The sequence below is a fragment of the Pelodiscus sinensis genome, chromosome 3, assembly GCF_049634645.1.
Source record: "Pelodiscus sinensis isolate JC-2024 chromosome 3, ASM4963464v1, whole genome shotgun sequence".
Lineage (NCBI taxonomy): Eukaryota > Metazoa > Chordata > Testudines > Trionychidae > Pelodiscus > Pelodiscus sinensis.
In genome coordinates this window covers 77,924,983-77,948,162 of record NC_134713.1, presented here as the reverse complement: position 1 = coordinate 77,948,162, position 23,180 = coordinate 77,924,983, and the positions used below count along the sequence as shown (strand labels likewise).

The 23,180-nt window shown below is 44.1% G+C and overlaps 1 protein-coding gene across 2 annotated transcripts in view; it reads left to right on the top strand.

The window, feature by feature from the left end:
• Positions 1-23,180, top strand: part of ZBTB24 (zinc finger and BTB domain containing 24) — a 52,790-nt gene that overhangs the window by 19,049 nt on the left and 10,561 nt on the right. Inside the window, exons 1-6 of one of the 2 annotated variants that reach the window (XM_006123246.4) lie at positions 4,843-5,484; positions 7,658-7,753; positions 9,205-9,393; positions 12,456-12,518; positions 12,650-12,797; positions 14,926-14,982. In XM_006123246.4, coding sequence (XP_006123308.1) covers positions 5,401-5,484; positions 7,658-7,753; positions 9,205-9,393; positions 12,456-12,518; positions 12,650-12,797; positions 14,926-14,982 — 637 coding nt within the window. In that variant the 5' untranslated portion in view covers positions 4,843-5,400. Of the gene's footprint in view, positions 1-4,842; positions 5,485-7,657; positions 7,754-9,204; positions 9,394-12,455; positions 12,519-12,649; positions 12,798-14,923; positions 14,983-23,180 lie in introns of those variants that run through there. The other variant, XM_006123193.4, reaches the window with a different exon arrangement.

The window sequence follows — 23,180 nt, the reverse complement described above, 5'->3', positions numbered from 1 at the left end:
CATACTTCCAGGATGGAGGGGCTGTCTTTGGAAGCAATACTGCTGAAAAGCATTTGGGGGCTGTGGTGGATAACTAGCTGAATCCACGGCGGGAGCCATAAGGGAATAATACAATCTTTGGATGTACAAAGGGAATGTTGAGCAGAGGGGTTATTTTACCTTTGTATTTGACATTGGTGAGCTGCTCTTGGAACAGTGAATCCAGCTTCAGTGTCCACAATTCAAGAAGAATATTGATGAGCTGTAATGGGTTTAGAGAAGAGCCCTGAGAATGACTATAAGATTGGAGAGCATGCATTATAGAAAAGATTTAATCTGTCTTTTAACTAAGAAGGTTAAGGGGTATTTTATTCACAATATATAAGTACAGGGAACAGCAATTTGATAGTGGAATCTTCAACCTAATAAATAAAATAAGATATAATGGCTGAAAGGTGAAGCTAGTTAAATTCAGATTAGAAATGAGCCCCAAGTTTTTAACAATGAGGATAATATATTATTGGAAAACTTATTAAGGTTTGTGATAGATTTTCTATCATTGGACAAATGTAAATAAACACTGAATGAATTTTCTGAAAGATGATGTAATTCCACCTTCAGGGAAGTTCAACAGCCTCTGCTATACAGGGGTCAGACTAGATCATCACATCTAGATGAAGATGGCCCCTTCTAGCCTACTCTGTGAGCTAAGCCTTGTGACAGCAATAGACTACGTCTAGCCTGCAGACTTCTTTTGGAAGAAGCTTTTCTAGAAGAGATCTTCAGGAAAAACTTCTTCTGAAAGAGAGCCACACTGCCAAATCGCATTGAAAAAGCAATCTGCTTTTTCAACAGATAGCGTCCACACTGAATGGACACTATCTTGAATTTTAGCTGTAATTACCATAGATGGAATGGCTGCCAGGGCATCTGTGCTTTTTCCTTTTTCCTCCTCTTGCGAAAGAACTCCCTCTTCCCTGTCCACACATGCCTTTTTCTGAAAGAGCTCTTTTGGAAAAAGGCTTCTTCCTCGTAGAATGAGGATTACCAATGTCGGAAAAACCCCTCTATTTCGATTTTCTTTCGAAGAATGCGATTGCAGTGTGGACGTAATTGAAGTTTTTTTGGAAAAATGGCCAATTATCCAAAAAAACCTCTTTAGTGTAGACATACCCTTAGAAGCTAACTAAATCAGCAGGGACATATGACTGTTTATTACAATTAGGAAAATATCAGCAGAGGGGACACCAGCTTTGTCACTGTGCCAGTCCCTGATAACGAGTAGGAAAAATTGAGGATTCATTATTTGGCATTCCTCTTACAACTTGTGAATTCTTCTCCTCCTCCTTTCTAACTTTGAATCTTCTCTTAGAAGGTTCATTTTATAACTATCAATCTGGTCAGCCTAAGGCTTTACCACACAGCTACGTACTGTTTGAACACTCAATATTTGGAGGTACCAGTCAGACACATGAATGTGGATTTGAGAGCTGGGCTTTAGAAGCAAATTGTTGATTAAAAGGTCTCAATTTGGATTTGGTCCTTTTTAATTTTATTGTAGCTCTGGTATCTTTGATATATAATATGACTAAGTTTAAATAATTTGTAACATTTGTTTCATTGCAAATTTAAAAAGTCAGAAGCCTCAGAGCAAAGCATTTTATTCAAACAAATACTTAAAAACTGGCAAGAGCATTATCAGATATTTTTATTTAAATTGGATTTGTAAAGTTTTTAAATAAAATAAGCTATATTTCTTATTTAAAAATAAGTTACAATTAACCCTTATCACAAATATGCTATTCCTACACTTAGTCTCATAAAAATGAATTAATGGCTCTAATCTGTCCAGTCTAGCAACCAACTCTTGCTTCCATGAAAGTTCTGGGCTTTCAATTTGTTAGTCTGCTAAGAAATATGTGCAAAGACAGATACAGGGGCTACGTCTACACTGCAAGGTTTTTGCGCAAAAACCTGCAGCGCATCCACACCTCAAATGCACTTTTGAGCAAGTAAATCAGCAGTAAAACAGCAGAACAGAGGGCTTTTGCCGGTATAGGTAAACCTCCTTCTACAAGGCATAACTCCCTTTTGCACTAAAGCTATTGTGTAAAAAGGCAAGTGTGGATGCTCCAGAGGGGTTTGTTGTGCAAGGGGTTTCATAAGAAAAAGCACAGGTGCTCTGATGGCCATTCTGTAAATGACCATCAGAGCTTTCTTGCATGAGAGCGTCCATGCAGTGTGGATGCTCTCTTGTGCAAAAGCATATCACTTTTGCAATGCACTTTGAGGTGTAGATGTGCTCTTGTGCAAGATATTTCTGCGCAAAAACTCTTGTGCAAAAGGCTTCTTGCGCAAGAAGCCTGCAGTGTAGATGTAGCCAGGCTGGATAGGATTTTTTTTCTTCTGTGCTTATGTGGTCGTGAACCTGGACCAAGCACTTGAGAGTTAGTTAAGACATTGTCTAATGACAGACAATACATAGGAAAGGATGGAGGCAGTATAGAAAGGAACATTGGAGTGTACTGGAAAGGAAAAGGGAAGGTGTTATTCAGCGTGCACCCAGCTTCCTATATTCCCCTACACTTTTGACACAAAAAAAACTCATGACCTCTGGGTGTAAAAGAGACCCTATATGGGAATAATTTGAAGAAATTCATTCTGTGAGTAAAAAAGGAAAAAGTGTCATGTGTAAGAAGAGCAAGAAGATGATGCAGGGCCTGGCTGCAAGAATGAAACATCATAAAAAAAACTGCTTATTGGGAGAAAATGATGTGGATCAACTTTCCAATGCATCATTATTCAAGTCCCTCTTCACACCTTTGAAGTATAAATGTGATTTTTCAAGTAAATTCCCAAGCTGTTTGCCATGTTGAATGTTGCTAGAAAAAAAGTGTTTAAGCTAATCTTTATGGCTTGTTAGATTCTAAATGTAATTAACTAATTAATCACTGAAGTATACAGTACAGAAGCTGCAGTAAGAGAAATCTAGAGTTGCCAATGTAATTTCCTTACTTTATATTACATAATTAATACATGCCTCTTATTTTGGAACATCATAGCCACAGACCATCATGGTGATGCCATAAGTCTATTCCCTATTTTACTTCAGTATAACTTAGCTTTCCCAAAGGAACCCCATCCTACACTTGTCTTCAATGGGGCTTACTCCAAAATTAAACGCTCTCTAAGCATAGTCAGTCTTAGCTTTTTTAGTAACTTGGAATCAGATCTGCATCAAAATGACAGTGGGAGTGGGGAAGATGAGAGCTAATTGTAAAAGTTCTAACGATATCATTCATTTGAGGACTTGTCTGTTAGTTTATAACATTTTATAAACTCTAAAAAGAAGTGTAAGGACAGTTGGCAACTCAGAAGATTGCGGCAACTGCAAGTGTGAAGCATTTATGTAACATTTAAGATTTCATTTAATAAAGTATACATACTGTTGTGTTTGTGTGTAACTTAGTTCTTACCATTCCTAATGTACTACTGCTGCATCTGCAGCTTGATACAGGTAATGAGTATTATGTACTATTTCCTAAATTAATAAAAATCATGTTATCTAAAAAAATCACACAGTATATGTTCTTATATGATGTCAAATGCTGTTCTGAGCTGTAAATTAACATGTTTTAGTTATTAGTTTTTCACCATTGTTTGAAGCAATATGTGAAGACGTATCACTGAGAAACTTAATTTAAATCAATGATTTTTTTTTTGTTATTTTAAATCAATCCACCCTGATTATCAGCAAAGCTACTGCAGGCAGGGGTATTTTAATGAATGTACCAGCAAAACCCATACAACTATGCTGCCAGAGTACTTCCGCTGGCATAGCTTATGTCATTTGAGGAGGTACTGCTATGCCAGCAGAAAAATGCATTCTGTTGTCATATGCAACATCTACACTAAAAGGTTCTGTTATACTGGCAAATCATATGTAGTTTAGATAAGGCCTCAAACAGAACAATATAAAGTATTAATAGTAGCTAATTAATCTTCCCGACATTCCTATCAGTGTCTTACTGGACTACCTGTCTAACTATTGTTCTGAACAGTGCCCCAATTAAGGATATGCCAATTCCTCAGTGGCTGGTAGGGGAACCCAAACCTGCCCACTACTCTGCATTCCAGACAATAGACCATTCAATCAGCAGTCAAGGTTTGCTATGTCCCAAAACCCTACTGCTCTTTTCCTGGATTGTTTCTTAATTCACCTCTCTCAAACCATCAATTCCTTCAGCAGCAGGCTCCTAGGAGTTTTTTCTTCCTGATTTTCTACCTTTTGCTGCTCTAAGTCCAGAGAGTGACTGCAGACTTCCATGTTACAGCTGCCTCCACCCTCACTTCCTGATCTGAAGCCTGCCCTGTCCCTCTGGGTTCAGTCCTCAAAGAGTGCTTATCTATGAAGCCTATCCAGTTAGTTAGCCCTTTTGAATCACATTAACCCTCTCCAGACCAGTGTGAGAGGAACACACCGTCATAGAAGCACTTAGATTAGCACGTGATAATAGAAAGGATATAATGTACTTATGACAAATACATTTTTGTGGGATTTCTAAAAGATTTTAATTTAACTGTCCTAATTGTGAAAGTGGGATGGTTAAATTCATATAATCTCCATAAGTAGGTCTCTTTTAATTCTGGAAGGTATCTTCCATGGGAAGAAAAACTAAACATTGTATTTAGTTGTCTTTACCTTTTAATTGTTTGTCTATAACTTGTAATACTATTTTTAAAATTTCATTTGCTGATTGACTATCCTACCTATCTACATGTTGTGCACTTTGGTCACTATGGCACATCTAAATACACCATCCAAGGAGAACAGTGTAGGATGCAGTTAAAAATCTAGTGCTATGTGAATAAGATGTCCAGTGAAAAAGGTACTTTCATAAACAATCCACCCTCCTAGGGTACATCTACACAGCAGGGCTAAAGCTGAAATAAGCTACGCGACTTGAGCTACATCAATTGCGTAGCTTAAGTTGAAATAGTTTATTTTGGCTTTTGGAGCTCTATACACAGCAAGAAGTCTGAGTTAGAGCACTCTTTCTCCGATTTCTCCTCGTAAAATGAGGGTTACAGGAATCGAAGTAAGAAGTCCTCCAGCTCAACATTATGTTGAGATAACTGCTTGCTGTGTAAATGTGCACTGTTATTTTAGAATAATATCTATTATTCCAAAATAATGCTGCTGTGTAGACATGCCCCTAATGTGCCGGCAGAGTTTCTGTCTTTAATGCTTGTAGTACAACTTGGATCTACAGTGTACTAGCCCTCTGATTGGAGTTGCTATGGTGAACAGAATTCTGTTTACATTCTGTCTGCCTAAAGTGAGGCTGGGCAGCTAGAAAAGCAACAGCAACCAAAGGAGAGAAAGCCGGGAGACGGTGTGTGCTGGGGAGTGAGGGAGCCATGGGTCCCCTGCAATTGCAGCAGTTGGTGATTGTGGGGCTTCTCAAAGAGCCTGTGTTCCATGTGGCAAAATGCACAGCAGAGGTAACTTTTCTTGCAGGCTGTTACTGTAGCAGAAGCAAATAGTTTGAAATTCTTCCAAACAGTGGCTGGCATTATTTTTAAAAACAAATACATAGCAAATTAATAGAATGACTGTGCGTTCTTGGTATTTTTAAGAAATTAAGATTAAGAATTCTGCATTTATGTATTTAAAATATTCCCTTGGTATCTACATATTGGTCATACGTTTGCTACTGTCAAGCATATGGTGCACAGGGTCCTTCTGTTTGTTGTAAAGCATTTATTGCATATTGTGATGCCATATGAGATAGTTTCATTATATTTACAAACTGACTTGCACTGCAACCTTAGGCAAGTGACTTAATCTTTCTCTGTGATTCAATTTACCCAACTGTGAAATGAGAGAAAAATATCCACCTTGCAGGGATTTTGGGGGGAGGTGTAGAAATGCGACCTTTAGTCTACTCTAATGCTAAACAGACTGGCTGCTGAGCTTGTCTATCATCTTTATTTAGAGCTGTCTAAATTACACAAACTTCAGATACAGTGGAAGGACAGAAGTTGGAGGGGGGATGAAGGAACAACCACAAACACTAATGTGGGCACAGAGTGGGGGCTAAGTAGAAGCCTCTTACACTGGGATGATCCACCAGTGCCCAGCTACCAAGATTGTAAAGCCATGATCAGTGTAAAGCACCACAGGCCTTTAGTAGGTTCATGTTTGTAATACATGGGGGCTACATCTACACTGCAGGCTTTTTGCGCAAAACAGTTCTTGTGCAAGAGTGTGTCCACACTGCCATGTGTCTTTGCACAAGAGATGTGCTTTTGCGCAAGAGCATCCATGGCAATGTGGACGCTCTCTTGCGCAAGAAAGCTCTAATGGCTGTTTTAACCATAGGGGTTTCTTGTGCAAGAAACCCGTGTTGCCCGTCCACACTGCCTTCTTGCGCAAGAGGGCTTATTCCTCATGGGGAGAGGAATAACTCTTGCACAAGAAGCCCTCTGTTCTGACGCTTTACTGTAAATTTACTTGTGCAAGAACACGCGTGCAGTGTAGACCGCTCTGCAAGTTTTTGTGCAAGAACGGTCATACTTGTGCAAAAAGCCTGCAGTGTTCATGTAGCCTTAGAGATTCTTAAATGGAAGATCATTGTTGAGAAACTGCAAACCAGACTGAATACATATACAGAAAATATACTCCCGGGAACAATTTTACATTCCAGAGGATGAACCTAAATGGCCTAACAGAAATGTTCCATATCTAACATCTACTGTACTGTTCAAAAAACAATGAGAGGCAACAAGGACTAGAATTCAGGAATTCCCAAGTTCTAACCCTCCTGATTCATAGAGCCCTGAAAATAATCAGGTATTCACATCCGCAGATATGGATGCCGATGTCCGTGGCTCATTTTTTGCAAATGCAGATACAAAATGTTGTATCTGCGCAGGGCTCTATGTGATTCACTTTATGGCTGGGACTGATCTCACAAGATGCAGAGAACCTGCAACTCCCCATTAAGTCTACAGCAACTGATGATGCTCAGAAATTCATAACGTCTCTGTGGCAGTTTCCCTATCTGCTTATCCCCCATCCCTAGTTGGGGTAGCGTGAGTGTAACTAGTTAATGTTTGGAAAGTAGCAGATTTTGCAAGTGCTAAAAAAAAAACCCTTAAATTTAAAATACTAATTTAAAATGTGTGTGTACTTATAACTGTTAGGAACTGTTACGTGTGTGTAAACAACTACAGTAAAACTCCAATAGTCTGGCATCAAAATGGCAAGAGCCTAGTGAGTGAGCTTCGGCAAAAAATGAGTCACAAGATAACAGCGGCAGCAGCTGAACTGAGCAAAAAGGGTAAAAAAGGCTTAAAAAAACTAAAACATTACAGTATACTGTATACAGTATGTACAATAAAAAGGGTTAAGAACACTTTATATACAGTATATAATATATACAGTATATATATAACCATCTTATAGTACCTCCTGATAGTCTGGCATATCTGATAATCCGGCACCACCTAGGTCCCATAGGTTCTGGATTATTGGAAGTCTACTGTACCGTGAAATAATCAAAACTAAAATATAGATGACCTCAATCTATTTGAATAAGAAAATACAAAATGTAATGGAATATTTTAAGTAAAATACATGTAAGTAAATATTTCTTTTATTTTGAAAATCTAGGCTCTCAGGCTGAATTTTCCAACCAAGATTGCAGAACCTGTAGTGCTTCCTCTGTTAGAATTTGCATGGCATGAATATTTACAGGAGAAAAAAAAGGTGCCTCTTTTTTCCAATGTGAATTAGGCTTGAATTACCTAGATTTAGTTCTGATTTGTCAAGTGAATGTTATATTCTATGCAGTAGGTAAACTGGGTTCTCTATACCTTTGCCAGGCTCTGTTCATGATACCATTTGGTGCAGAAACAAATAAAATAAGCAGATGTTTTGTTTGACTTAGGAGGAAAACTAAAGTAGATTTAGTCTGAAAGAAGAGGGCAATGGTCTGTCCTTTTTCTAAATGAAAACTTTACTTTAAATATATTTAAGGAAGATAGAGCATTGGACAGCATTAGAAAACTAAGAGCTGTATTTACAGCAGTTGCAGTAGCAAGTACAACTTCGCCAGATTGCCCTGCCAATGTAGCTGGATCCAAATCTGAAGAGACCACTTCTAGGGTTAAACAGAATAGGTCACCTTGCACATCCATTCTGAGTCTGCCAGTAAGAATTACGCTTTATTGAGGGGTCTCGATATCACAGAATCATAGAAATGAAGGCCTGAATGGACCTTGGGAGGTCCTATAGTCCAGCTCCAGGCACTGAGGCATGACCAACTAAATTTAGACCATTCCAGTGCAGGGATGTAAGGAACTAGTCGAGCAGTGATTATTTTGAATTAGAGCACGCTTCTTCCAACTTCCCTTACTCCTAATACAATGAGGAGTCAGAGTAAGGAGTCCTCCAGTCTGACAGTATTTCAACATTATTTTGAAATAACTGCCTAGTTTGTAGACGCAGACTAAGTTATTTCAAAATAACGCTAGTTATTTCGAAATAATGTTGCTGTATAGCCATACCCATTAGCTACGTCTAGACTGGCATGATTTTCCGCAAATGCTTTTAACGGAAACGTTTTCCATTAAAAGCATTTGCGGAAAAGAGCGTCTAGATTGGCATGGCCACTTTTCCGCAAAAGCACTTTTTGCGGAAAAGCGTCCATGCCAATCTAGATGCGCTTTTGCGCAAAAGGACTTTTGCCCGAACGGAAGCAGCATAGTATTTCCGCAAGAAGCACTGATTTCTTACATGAGATCGTCAGTGTTCTTGAGGAAATTCAAGCGGCCAGTGTAGATAGCTGGCAAGTTTTTCCACAAAGCTTTTGCGGAAAAACTTGCCAGTCTAGACAGCCATTCTGTTTTAATGTAACTGGATTTTGGACAGCCTTTTATACCTTTTGGATGTTTATTCTTAACAATTTCAGGAGCAATTGCTAAATATAGTTGTAAGATTGTATGTTTTATTTTTTTGTGGTGGTGTTTGAAGGGAAGGTTAGAGTTTGGGAAGGGAAAGCATAAACACCCAATAAGTAATATGGGGAAAAAAATCCATCTACTTAGGTATTTGTACCACATTCATCAGCCTGGAATCTGAGTATTACTCACTGCTTCTGCACTAAATCCAAAGTGTAATTTCGGAAGGCTTTCATTTTTTTCCTAATTTTTTTTCAGGAACTGAAAGGTGAAACATGGGAGTATCCCTCCAATGTGATGTGTTTTATTGATGGTCAACTTCTGGGAAGTGAAAAAGAACTGCTCAAATGGGCTTATGATAAGTGGAACTATCAAGATTTTAAACCTGTGGCACTTTACCAAGCTATAACTGAGGATTTTTGCACCAAACACATGCAAAATAGCAAGGCAGGTTACACTGGTTTCTAAAACGCAAGTGTAAAGTCTGTTACAGATGTACTATCTAACTGTAAATTATGTGACTTATCAATGGATTGTTTGCTTGTGGTTTTGTGGGTAGTGCAGGGGTTTACAGAGGGAAGGGAGAATAGGAAGGCTTGATATTTTCTCAACATAACGTCTTAGATCCATCCATATAAATCTGCGGTATGTTTGTCACCCAGTTTTTTACTTTTTGATATGCAATCTCAGTGTCTAAGACAGTGGTCCCCAACCTTTTGGGGCTGCCGAGCACCCAGGGGAGGGGCTGCTCACGCATCGCGCACGCGGGAGGGTGGGGCCGTGCATGCGCCGCACGACCAGGTTGGGGCCGAGCATGCACCACGCACCCGGAGGCGGGGCTGCGCCTGCGCCACATGCCCAGGGCCAGCACCGCGCACGCGCCACATGCCCGGGGCAGGGGCCACGCATGCAGGGCCGGATTAAGGGAGGGCTAGCCGGGCAGCTGCCCGGGGCACCAACCTATGGGAAGCGCTTGATGGCAGCTGTAAGGCGCGCAATGCGCCGGGGGGCGGTGCCACACTTGCATCGCGCGCCTGCTGCCCAGGGCGCAGGAATGGCTCGAGCTGGCCCTGGCCACTCGGCGGATACACATAAATACACCCGGCGGGCGCCATGGCACCCGCAGGCACCGCATTGGGGACCACCTGGTCTAAGACAATAGACTTGCAGTGAAGTTCATGATGCTGTCATACTAAAGGACTTTTGGTGAAATACTCTGACTTAGTGATCTTGAGGAAAAGACTAGTCCGTATGCTCCCTGCCCTACCTCATACTTAGTTGGCAAAATGGCAAACCCAATAAGAAATGAAAGGAGACTACTGCACTTCAGTCCCTAGTTCTCTCTTTCCTCCCACCCTCACAGCAAGGAGAAATGTTCACTGGAATCCTACCAAAGAGACGGAAAAGAAGAAGCAGTAAGTCCACATCCGTGGAATGGAGAATGGAGATGGGAGATTTTGTTCCTCCCAGCAGTCAGGAGGGGAGGGAAATTGTGCCTAGCAGCCAGAAACTAGAGGAATTTGGGACAGTCCCCTCTCAGCAGCAAGGGAATATAGACAGAATAGAACTAAGTTGTTTCTGATCAGAACTGGACAAAAAACTGCTGAAATGCTATAGAATCATAGGGCTGGAAGAGACCTCAGGAGGTCATCGAGTCCAACCCTTTGCCCAAAGCAGGACAAACCCTAACTAAATCATCCCATCCAGGGCTTTGTCAAGCTGGGACTTAAACACCTCTAGGGATGGAGATTCCACCACCTCTCTAGGTAACCCATTCCAGTGCTTCAGCACTCTCCTAGTAAAATAGTTTTTCCTAATATCCAACCTAAACGTCCTCCACTACAACTTGAAACCATTGCTCCTCAGTCATCTGTCACCACTGAGAACAGCCTCTCTCCATCCTCTTTGGAACCCCCCTTCAAGTGGCTGAAGGCTGCTATCAAATCTCCCCTCACTCTTCTCTTCTGCAGACTAAATAAGCCCAAATCCCTCAGCCTCTCCACAGAAGACATGTACTCCAGTCCCTCTGTTGGACTTGAAGGAATATTCTTTTGAAATTTCTAAAATCAAAACTGCTACAAATCTCATGAATAAAGTTATTCTATTGGGCTACGTCTATATTGCAGGCTTCTTGCACAAAAACTTGCAGAGCGTCTACAGTGCACACGTGTTCTTGCGCAAGTAAATTTACAGTAAAGCGTCGGAACAAAGGGCTTCTTGCGCAAGAGTTAATCCTCTCCCCATTAGGAATAAGCCCTCTTGCGCAAAAGCTCTTGCACAAGAAGGCAGTGTGGACAGGCAACAGGGGTTTCTTGTGCAAGAAACCCCTATGGCTAAAATGGCCATCAGAGCTTTCTTGAGCAAGAGAGCGTCCACACTGCCATGGGTGCTCTTGCGCAAAAGCACTTGGCAGTGTGGATGCGCTCTTGCGCAAGACCTTTAGCAGAAGAACTCTTGCGCAAAACAGTTCTTGCGCAAGAAGCCTGCAGTGTAGACGTAGCCCACAGGTTTCCTGCCCAGTTTTATAGGCTCTGAGTGTATCTTCACTGCAGCTGGGAGTAAACCTCCTGCTAGCAGAACTTAAGATAGTGGGCTTAGAATAGCAATATGGAAGTTGCAGCTCAGGCTCTCAAGCCCACACAATTCCTTAGACCTGGCAGCCTGAATTCCAACCTGGGATGCAGTGTCCATTCTTAGTGAACTAACTCCAGCCACATTAGTGTGAGTCTGTCTAACTGATCTGAAAGGCTTGCTTCCAGCCTCTGTGTAGACACACTCTTACAGGGTGAAATCCTGGCTTCATGAATGGCAGTAGCAAAAACTGATTTCACCCAGGATGTTCAGGTAATTTTTAGATAAGGAGCTGAACTTTTTGATGTTTTTCCAAAGCAGTATGATGTTTGACTAATAGTTATTTCTAGAAAACAGTATGATGTTTGATTTGTGGTTATTTCTAGAAAACCTAATTCAGTTGTCATTTAATTTTTTAAAACGTCTTTTTCCTATCAGAGATCAGTTTATCCATGAGAAATGATAAACTAAATTTGCTTCTTGCTGACTGCAATTGAATTATTTACCTCTTTATATCGGACCAGTGATCAGCCATCCTGCAAAATTATTTCATTAGGCATAGCAATCACTACTATGGATTTGTCGGTTGTGATTTTTACATGGGCTTCAGAGAACCTGCACCTGTTTACACCACTGATTAAATGGGTCCAGCCTGATCTTTCCCAGTGCACCATAATGGTGGTTTTGTCCAAGAATGACATGAAACTTGCAGAATGTTTTTGTTTCAACAAAATATTGGACTATATAATACATATGTTATCATTTGTAAAGTCTGTTTGTTGGGTACCTAATTATGGGTCTATTTTAGATGTTAACTATAAAAAGAAACTGATACCATTTCACTGAGCATCAGACTGTATTTTGATAAGAAGAGTGAACATTTTTTTTAGAAGATATTTGACGCTTTTCCCATTGGATTTGTTTTCCCAATTATACAGCATGTATTTGTGTACATGGACATAGCTGTTCAGGAGCAGCCCATTGGCACTTTGTTATTTGAGGTAAGTTACAGAAGGAAAAATCAATTATCAGGCTCTGCTTACAGCCCTCACTCTCAAGCAAAAAGATTGCAGGATCTGGCCTTTGAAGTGATTTACCAACTTCCCATCTTTTTTCTCCATTCATTTTGCAGCTGTATTCTGATATGTGCCCCAAAACCTGTGAGAACTTTCGCTCTTTGTGTACAGGAGAAGCAGGGACCTCATGCAGTGGTCTGAAGCTTACTTATAAAGAGTCAATTTTTCATCGGTTAGTAAAAAACGGATGGATACAAGGAGGAGGTGGGTTTGAAATGTCTTCAGTAAATCTTGTATAAGATATTGGATGGAATAATCAGCATGAAAAATAGGTAGCTTGTCCAATAAAATAAGTTGAACTTAGAGATATAACCAATTTGTGATGAACTGAGTCATGTATAGCAAAAACCAGTATCTTTTCTCTTGGTCCCTAATTATAGGTAAAGCAAGAAATTAGATAAGAAATTGATAGTCCATATTATTTCTTTATTAGCCAAAAGTTTATAACAAAGATGTTTGGCAAGATATTTCAAAATTAAATGGAAACATTTAAACACTGAGAAAATCCATAAGAAAAATCCTATTATGTATGTTATATAGATGTTGCTTTACAGAAATATTTAACCAGTCATAGACACCCAAAGACATTAGTGACATGTAGCATATTTGAAGATCAGGCTTGTGCATGAAAATGTCATTATGAATCTAGGAGACTAGAATAATAAATAATACATAATCAAAGAAAACATCATTTCATAAAACAGGTATGTTTCTTCCACTCAGCTTCTCTTTTCTCACCTCCCTTCAACTATTCCCTCTGTCTCTTTCCTACTCCAAACATTGTTTGCTTAGTACTGTTCTATTTTTGGATCAGAGTTCCAAGGCATCCTTTGAGCTTTGCCCCAAGTAACTCATTTAATACAGATATGTATGAGGTCCAGGAAAGCAACTTAATATAATTGGCTTATTTCTGAGGAGAATTTCCTCTTACCTGACAGGCATATACAAGAATTTAAATAAACTAACACAAACTGTTTGCTTTTGTTTTTCAAACTCCTTTCAATTGTATTTTTATATATTGACTATACTAGTCAGTTTTGTTTAATGGGAGTTGACGAAAGACTTGCTAGCCCTGTCTTTCTGTGTTACAGCTTTATTTTCATCATCCCTTGTTCTAAAAACAGGTAATTGTTTATGGATACAGGGTGTATTCACTGTGGCACATTTTTATATACAGGTTGGACCTCCCTGGTCTGGCACCCTCGGAACCTGATAGGCCCCGGATAGGGAGTTTGCCAGGACTAGGGGAGGTGAGGGCTCTCCCAGGACTGCTGGCCTCCTAGCTGGCTCCCCTCCTGACTGTTGCCCTGCTCCTGGTCCCCAGCGGCTGCCAGATGGTCTATGCTCCCAGCCCAGGGACTGCAGAGCTGGCTGAGCTGAGGTTCCAGCCCCTGGCAGCTGCTGGGTTGGCCAGGCTGCCAGCCCCCAGCAGCTGCTGGATGGGCTCTGCTGCTAGCCCTTTGCTGGATTCCCAGCCGACAGCAGCTGGGGCTTTCTGGTCCAGCAACATCTGTGGTCCTGTTGGAGTCCCAGACTGAAGAGAGTCCCAGACCAAAGAGGTTCAACCTGTACTGAAATCTGTTCCTTAAGACTAGTACCTAGGTACACAGGTACTTGCATTAGCATAAAAGCAAGAAGGTATTTACATATGTACTTTTTGTTGTGTATACGGAACAGTTATTTCTGGAGACGACACCTCTTGGGCTGTGTCTAGACTACATGCCTCCTTCGACGGAGGCATGTAGATTAGCCAGATCGGAAGAGGGAAATGAAGCCGCGATTAAAATAATCGCGGCTTCATTTAAATTTAAATGGCTGCCCCGATCTGCCGATCAGCTGTTTGTCGGCAGATCGGGAGAGTCTGGACGCGATGCCCCGACAAAGAAGCCTTTCTTCATCGACACAGGTAAACCTGGTTTCACGAGGCTTACCTGTGTCGATGAAGAAAGGCTTCTTTGTCGGGGCATCGCGTCCAGACTCTCCCGATCTGCCGACAAACAGCTGATCGGCAGATCGGGGCAGCCATTTAAATTTAAATGAAGCCGCGATTATTTTAATCGCGGCTTCATTTCCCTCTTCCGATCTGGCTAATCTACATGCCTCCGTCGAAGGAGGCATGTAGTCTAGACACACCCTTGGAGTGAGAGATTAATTCATTCTGCAATTCCAGTATGGCCTCAATTTTGTAATTGATAGCATGCAGGTATACAGCTGCATCTGTGTGCAGACCACTGAAGTCAATCAATGCAGGTGCAGCAATTCACCCAGTTAGTACCAGTTAATGCCAGTGGTGAACATTTATATTTTGTCACTTTTGTCTAATCACATACAGATATAACAGCTGGAAGAGGAGATGGTGGTGAGTCAATTTATGGACCCACTTTTGAAGGTATATGTACATTTCCTTATCTTACTCAGTGCATAAGTCAAATTTCAGGTAAATAACTGAATTTTCACTGAAGTATTCTAAGATTTAGTTAGATTTGTTTTCCTACATTTTCATGACTTACATTTTGGCAGTGGTTTCAGACTTGCTCATATTGATCAGGATTATTATCTGTTGGTTATTAGCATTAGTGGGTTGATTTTTCTGCCTTGTAATTGTGGTTCTGCCACTGATTCTCTATGTGATTTTCAACGTCACCTGTCTGCAAAATAAGGATAACCCTTAACAACCTACCTGACAGGAATGTTATGAACAATAATGTTTGTAAAAGGGCTTTGAAAATTTGAAGCACTACTTAATGGGTAAATTTTAAATATGGTTAATGTGCTTCCACTGATATTGCATATTCATTTGTGATGATTCTCTGGCTGACCAGAACTGTGAAAAATCTTATTCTCCTCCTCCTCCAGCAGGAGGAAGACTTGCTGGTGCTTAACTGGATGTAAGCTCCTTGGCATTATCAGCCTGTTTACCCACTCAAACAATCTCTCAGATCTCTGCAAGCCTTTAGTTTGCCTAATAGCTGTACCTGATACTTGCACCCCTCAAGCCCTTTGAAGCATTCCTCTATGATGTTCAGCACTTTATTACTGAACACTCACAGTAATACCAGGTCTGTTGTCCCCAAGAGAACACTGTACATACCAGTTTGCATAATTCAGCTCAGGATCAGCTCTTTGTACAATGCCACAGCACTGAGATCTGCTTATAGTGAAAACTATTATTAACGTATTATCGTGTGTCAGAGAGGTAGCTGCGTTAGTCTGTAACTTTAAAAATGAGTAGTCCTGTGGCACCTGAGAGATTAACAGAAATATACAGTATCATGAGCTTTCATGGGTAAAATCCACGTCATCAGTTGAGCTGGATCATCATATGAAGTAGGTTTTATCTAGGAAAGCTCATGATACTATATATTTTTGTTAGTCTCTAAGGGTACGTCTAGACTACAGGCTTTTGTTGACAGAGGGTTTGTCGACAGATACTGTCGACAAAGCCTCTGTCGAAAAAGAGCATCTAGACTGCATTACGTGGATTGAAAAAGCAATCTGCTTTGTCGACAAAGAGCGTCCAGACTGCCGGACGTTCTGTTGACAAAAGAAGGCACCTGGAAGTGATTCTGGCAGGTCACAGGGGCAGCCTTAAAATCCAGGCGCTGCTGCATGCTCTTTACAGAGATGCATGCTTAAAGGGATTCTCCTGGACAGCCGTTGCTCTGTTCCTGCTTCTGGCTTGCCTATCTCCTAGAGGGAAAGCAAAGTTACTGGAGTTTTTGCTTTGGTTGCCCTGCTTCCTCAGACACCACAGCAGTTTATTTTCAGGTTTGGCTTTTTGCTTTGCACGGTGTTTTTGGCCATGGAGCTGCCCCTGGGCAGGCAGGCTGGGATGGAACAGTAGGGGGCTGGGCAGGAGGTGGGGCTGTACCTGGGTCTGGGATGGCAGAGGCTGAGGGAGAGGGGGCAGGCTGAGCAGGAGGAGCAGGAGCAGGCACAGGACTGGGGAAGGCCATGCCCTCCTGGATAGTGGTGCAAATCTCAATGCACTGCTGGACAAACTCGTCCAGCAAGAGCCTGCACCACTCTGACTCTGCCTCCATCCTCCAGTTCATTGCATCCTGCATCCCTTGCAGGACTGAGATGTGCTGGCGCACCAGGTCCAAATACATGCACCAGTGCCAATGGGTTCCTTGCAGCCGTGTGGGTGGTGGGGCAGGTGTGACGCCCCCCTCCTAGTCAGCTGGTCCGGCTGTGGAGGACAAGAGGGAAAAGTCGTCATTCATGCATGCCCACACTTTCCCTGTGAGAGCATGCCCTCCTTTTCAGCAGTCAGTGCCTGTCCTAGGGTCAGGGGATGCTCATGTGCGTCTCAGTAAGACATGGTGTGGCCTGGCCAGCAGCCATTGCCTCCCTGGAGCCCAGAAGGTTTGCAGGCCACCATCCTGCCCCCCACCCCACACACCCCATGGCCAAGCAGCACAGACAAGTGTCAGGCCACAGTTGGGGTTTCCACAGGTTGCAGAGAAGCCTGAAGCTGTGTGGTAATCCCAGTGTCCCCAACCCCTGCCTACACCTGGCATCACTGCCTGCAGGAGCATGTGGTGCCTTGCAGCCATGAGGATGCAGAGGTAGGACGGCCCTCCCTGAGGTCGGCCGTGTGTGTGCTCTCCCCTCCCACCCCCCAGCTGTGATCAGCATGATATGTCACAGCACTGCACCATCCACTTTGCTCCCACCTGCCCTGCCCTGTGTGTGTTGGACCCTCACAGCACTTACCTGATGTTCCCTCCCTGGTGTCTGAAGTTGTCTGGGAGGCCTCCTGAGTGTGGGCGTCTGGCTCCTTGGTGCTCCTGGTGCTGTCTTCCTCCTCCTCCTCCTCTTGGAGCTCCTGGTCATCTGCTGGGGTCTCACCCTGGAGTTGCGGCCGCTGCTGCACAGGGGTCTCCAGGACAGACTCCACAACCCTCTCGGGAGGCAGGGGTTCCCCTGCCCCCCGGATCCGGTCCAGATCCTCGTAGTAGGCACAATAATGTGCCGTTTCCCCAGAGCGGGAGCTGGGAGCTGGGATCACGGACCCTGACGTACCCCTGCCACAGCTCCTTGACCTTGGCTCTGACCTGGGCTAAGGTGTGGGAGTGGTGGCCTTTCCTTGCCAGGCCATCAGCCAGTCTGGCGTAGATGTCTGTGTTCCTCCGCCTGGACTGTGGGGCCTGAAGAGCCTCCTCCTCAGACCAGAGCTCCAAGAGGGGTTTTATCTCAGGCCCAGACCAGGAGGGTGCCCGGCGTTTGGTGCCCCTGACTTCCTGCAGGGATGTGTCCCTGGAAGGGCCAGGGGGGCTTTGGGAGGCTTGTCCCCGAGTTGCCTGACTGGAAAGAGCAGCACAGTCTCAGGGTCCTGGCTGGAGCTGGCTTGCTGCCAGAGTGCTGATCCTAGCTGCTTGTGCCTTTTAAAGATGGCTACAGGCAGGAACAGTAGAGTTGAAAGCTGTGGCAGGAGTGTCCACCAGGGCTTCTTCCTGGAGGCCTTTATTGTCGACATAAATCCTTCCCCGTGTCCACACTTACCTTTTGTCGACAGAACTCTGTCGACAAAGGCGTTATTCCTCATAGAATGAGATTTACTGCCGACAGAACTTACTGTCGATAGAACTTGGCAGTAGTGTAGATGCAGGTATAGTTTTGTCAACAAAAATCCACTTTTGTCGACAAAACTCTGTAGTCTAGACATACCCTAAGGTGCCACAGGACTAATCCTATTATCAAATACAAGATATAAGAAGCTTCAGGGGGTAGCCAACTTAGTCTGTTACAGAAAAAAAAACAAATGGTTTGGTAGCACTTTATAGACTAACAAAACATGTAGATGGTATCATGAGCTTTCGTGGGCACAGCCCACTTCTTCACATGACCGGAGTTATGAGTTTAGGATGTGCAGACCCAAAATAAATAGGAGAGGAGAAGGGTAGGGGGAGGAGAAAAAAGGGAAAGGGGGTGGGAGACAGGGAGCTAGAAGGAATCAGTAAGTATCTGAAGATTGGGTAGTTAAAATGAAGCAGAGTCAATTGATAGTATCCTTCCTGACTTAGGAGTCTACATAAAGAGCTGCTTGCATCTTCAGCAGCTGTTAAGTTGGTAGTGTCCCAACCAACTTTAATCACGATTGAGTCCATTAGCATGTGAATTGAAGATGAACTCTAATTCCAATGCTTCTGTGTGGATCTGGCTAGTAGAATTGGTTTGTGACAAGACATCTACTTGAAGATCTTTTAAACAGTGATTCGGAAGATTGAAGTGTTCCCCCATAGGTTCTGTATGTTTCCTTTACGTATATCTGATTTGTGTCCATTGATTCTTTCCTGCAGAGACTGTCCAGCTTGTCAAATATATATAGCAACAGGGCATTGCTGGCGTTTGATGACATAGTCAAATGACCTTTTGATTTGGTAGCTTATGTTGTTGGCCCCAGTGATGAATTCACCAGTATAGATATGAGGGCAGAGTTGGCATCATTTTTGATTGCAGGGCTGGGTTCCTGGAGGCTTATGATGTGGTTGTGTGGCATGGTTACCAGAAAGAATTCGTTTCAGGTTGGGGGTTGTCTGTAAGCGAGAATAGGCTTTTCTCGCAAGGCCTCTGAGAGCGAGGGATCATGTTCCAAGCTGGGTTGTAGATTGTGTATAATGTGCTGGAGGGGTCTGAGTTCTGGGCTATAGGTAATAACAAGAGGAGTTCTGTTATTTTCTCTTGTGGGTCTGTCTTGAAGTAGTACATGTCTGGGTACTTTTTTGGCTCTGTCAATTTGTTTTTTCACTTCTCCAGGTGGGTATTTCAGTTTTAGGAATGCTCTGTAAAGATCCTGTAGGTGATTGTCTCTGTCTGTGGGGTCGGAGCAAATCCAGTTGTCTCTTAGGGTTTGGCTGAAAACAATAGACTGAGAAATGTGTCTGGAATGGAAGCTGGAGGCATAAAGGTAAGTGTAGCGGTTGGTGGGTTTCCGATATAGGGTGGTGGAAATTTGTCCATTATTTAATTGTATTGTAGTGTCCAGGAAGTGGATTTCTCATGTGGACTGGTCCAGGCTGAGGTTGATGGTGGGGTGGAAGTTGTTGAAATCCTTGTGGAATTCTTCAAGAGTCTCTTTTCCGTGGGCCCATATGATGAAGATGTCATTGATGTAGCGTAAGTAAAGTAGGAGTTTTAGGGAGCGAGAGCTGAGGAAATGTTGTTCAAGGTAAGCAATAAAGATGTTGGCATATTGTGGTGCTATGCGAGTGCCCATGGCTGTGCCACTGACTTTGAGATAGAAATTGTCTCTGAATTGGAAGTAGTTGTAGGTGAGGACAAAGTCACAGAGCTCTGTAGTCAGGTGTGCACTGTTGTTATCAGGGATGGTCCTGATGGCCTGTAATCCGTCTTCATGTGGAATATTGGTGTAAAGGGCTTCTACATCCAGGGTGGCTAGGATGGTATTTTCAGGAAGATTACTGATTTGAAGTTTCCTCAGGAAGTCAGTGGTGTCACAGAGGTAGCTAGGAGTGCTAGTAGCATAGGGTCTGAGAAGGGAGTCAATATAGCCAGATAATCATGTGGTTGCAGCTCCCTAAACCGAGACTCTCTCGTCTGGCAACATTTGTGGTCTGGCAGGACCATGGGTGTTGCTGAATGAGAAAGCTCCGGGACAGGAGGGCCAGCAGCTGAGAGCCCCGCAAAAGGCGAGGCTGATGAGAGCGGGGCCAGACTGGTGGTAGTAGCAGGACTGTGGTACCGGGGCAGGGTCAGCCCATGTGTGCCAGCCCGGCAGTGGGAACAGACCCACGGCAGCCTGGCTAGGCCGCAGCAGCCCAGCAGGGAAAGCCTGTCTGGGGCCGTGGCAGGTTGCCAGCGCGACTGGGGCCGTGTGCCAGCCAGCAGCAGGACTGGGGCCGCGGCAGCAGGGACAGGGCTGCACGCTGCCGGGCCTACAATGGGGCTGAAGCAACAGGTATGGCAACAGAGCCAGGGAAGCTGTGTCACCTGGCTGGCAGCGGGACCGAAGGAGCCAGGAAGGGGCAGTAGGCTGAGAGGGCAGGTGGAAGGGAACCTTCCCATGTTTAGCAAATTCTCTCATCCTGAACCACTCGGGTCCCGAGAGTACCGAACCAGTGATGTCCAACCAGTATTATCTCAGCCAAAGCCTTTGTCAGCCTTTTCTACCTCATTGAGATCCCATTTTCGTGAATGTGAATCTGTTGTCTATTTACCTCCAAGGTGCAGGATAAAGGGCTGTCTCCTTGTCTTCTGCTGATCTCCCAAAGTTCCAGGTCTCTCCTCAGTGACAATAGAACCACTCACTGTCTCTTGCTTTTTTCTGTTTATTTCACATCCTCTAATTGACTTCATATGTAAATGAAGCGGGGCCAGACTGGTGGTGGTAACAGGACTGTGGTACCGGGGCAGGGTCAGCCTATGTGTGCCAGCCCGGCAGTGGGTTATTTCCACTGTGTTATTTCCAATGTTTACTTTATGTGGTGACCAGCATAGACAAGGTTAATGAACATTCTTTGCCTGTCTGGCGGAAACCTTTTTATCTACTCTGCCTTAGTACAGATTTTAGGAATGTATTTTTAGTATACATATATAACTTTTCAATGAGAATATTCATAACCAATGGGACACCAGCTTTCATTTGAGACTTCACACGATGGATAAACACTATGAAAGAAATTAGTTAAGTATAGGGAGTTTGTCATTTAGAAGTTGTTGTTATAGAACAGCAAAACCTTTGCCAGCTGGCACCAAAGGGCGCCTCTATCACATCATTATCCTGGGATGATTTAAATATGAAAAAATTAATGGAATTTACTTGAAGTTCATTCTGAGAAAACCGGAATTGGGCAGCTTTAGAGTCTTAGGACCAGAGTTTGATCTCATTTACGTAGCACTGTTACTCCACTGGACTTTAAAGAGGGTTCCTGGATTTACACCAGAGTGAGATCAGAGCCACACCCTTAGTCTCTCAACTAACTGAGGGTATGTCTACACTACAGCGCTAATTCAAACTAACGCATCTAGAACTAAAAACTAGTTCGAATTAGCGTTTTGCTAATTCGAACTAGCGCGTCCACATTAAGTGGACCCTGAAGCGGGGTTAAGGATGGCCGGAAGCAGTGCCGGCAGGGCATCAGAGGAGGACTTAGAGCGTGGAGATGCTGTCTCAGGCTAGCCGAGGGCTGTGCTTAAAGGGTCCCGACCCCCACCCCGGACAGACAGTTCTCAGGGGGGCCCCGCTTGCAAAGCAGTCCTGGCTTGGATTGCCCGGAGTACCCACACTGGGCACATCACAGCACTCGGCCATGAGACCGGCTGCACTTGCCGCAGGCTGCCATCTGGAGAGAGGGGGCAATTGGGGGGCTGCAGGAGAGCTTCCACCCCCAGAAGCCCGCAGAGCCAGCCCAGTCCTCCCCATCGGGGGCTTGTGCCCCATTCCTCCCTCACCTCCTTCCACTTACCCTTCCCTAGCCCCTCTTCTTGATGTACAAAATAAAGATAACGTGTTTTCCAAAATGGAATCTGTCTTTATTGAACAAAACTGGGGGAGACTGGGAAAAGGAGGTGGGAGAGGGGAAGAGAGAGGGTGGGAGAGGGGAGGGCAACTAAAATGATCAGGCTTTGGGAACAGGCCCCATATGAAGAGAGGCTAAAGAGACTGGGACTTTTCAGCTTAGAAAAGAGGAGACGGAGGGGGGACAGGATAGAGGTCTCTAAAAGCAGGAGTTGGGTGGAGAGGATGCATACAGAAAAGTTCTTCATTAGTTCCCATAAAGAAGGACTAGAGGACACCAAAGGAAAGGAATGGGTAGCAGGCTTCAAACTAGTAAGAGAAAGTTGTTCTTCACAAAGCAAAGAGTCAACCTGTGGAACTCCTTGCTGCAGGAAGCTGTGAAGGCTAGAACTAGAACAGAGTTTAAAGGGAAGTGAGATCAAGTCATGGAGGTTGGGTCCATGGAGTGGTATTAGCCAGGGGGTAGGAGTGGTGTCCCTGCCCAAAGTTTGTGGAAGGCTGGAGAGGGATGGCATGAGACAAATGGCTTGGTCACTGTCTTCGATCCATCCCCTCCAGGGTCCCTAGGGTTGGCCGCTGTCGGCAGACAGGCTACTGGGCTAGATGGACCTTTGGTCTGACCCAGGACGGCCATTGTAAGCTCAGGGCTCAGGGTCGCGGGTCTCAGTGGACCCCCCTGATTCTCTTGCACACCTGCTCCTGGGTGGCCAGGCTGGCAGCTATCCTGCCCAAGCCGGCCACTTTCCTGTGCCTAGTACGGAGATCGTGGACGAGGTCCACGATGTCCGCACTAGCCCAGGTGGGTGCCCGCCTCTTGCGGTCCCGGGCAAGCTCCCGGGAGCTGCCAGCCTGGTCCTGGGAAGAGGGGGAGGGCTGGGGGGCATCGGGTGGGTGGCTCGATCCGTGCCAGGTGCAGGGTCTGCTGGCTGGGTGCTGGCAGGCTTGCACCTGGCACGGGCACCGTAGGGTCAGCCTTTAAGGGGTCCGGGGCCGGGAGGGGGGCAGTAGAGTTTCCCTGGTGTTGGCCAGAGTGGCCACCAGAGAAACCTGGGGAGGGCTAGCCTCCCACTAGTTCGAATTAAGGGGCTACACACCCCTTAATT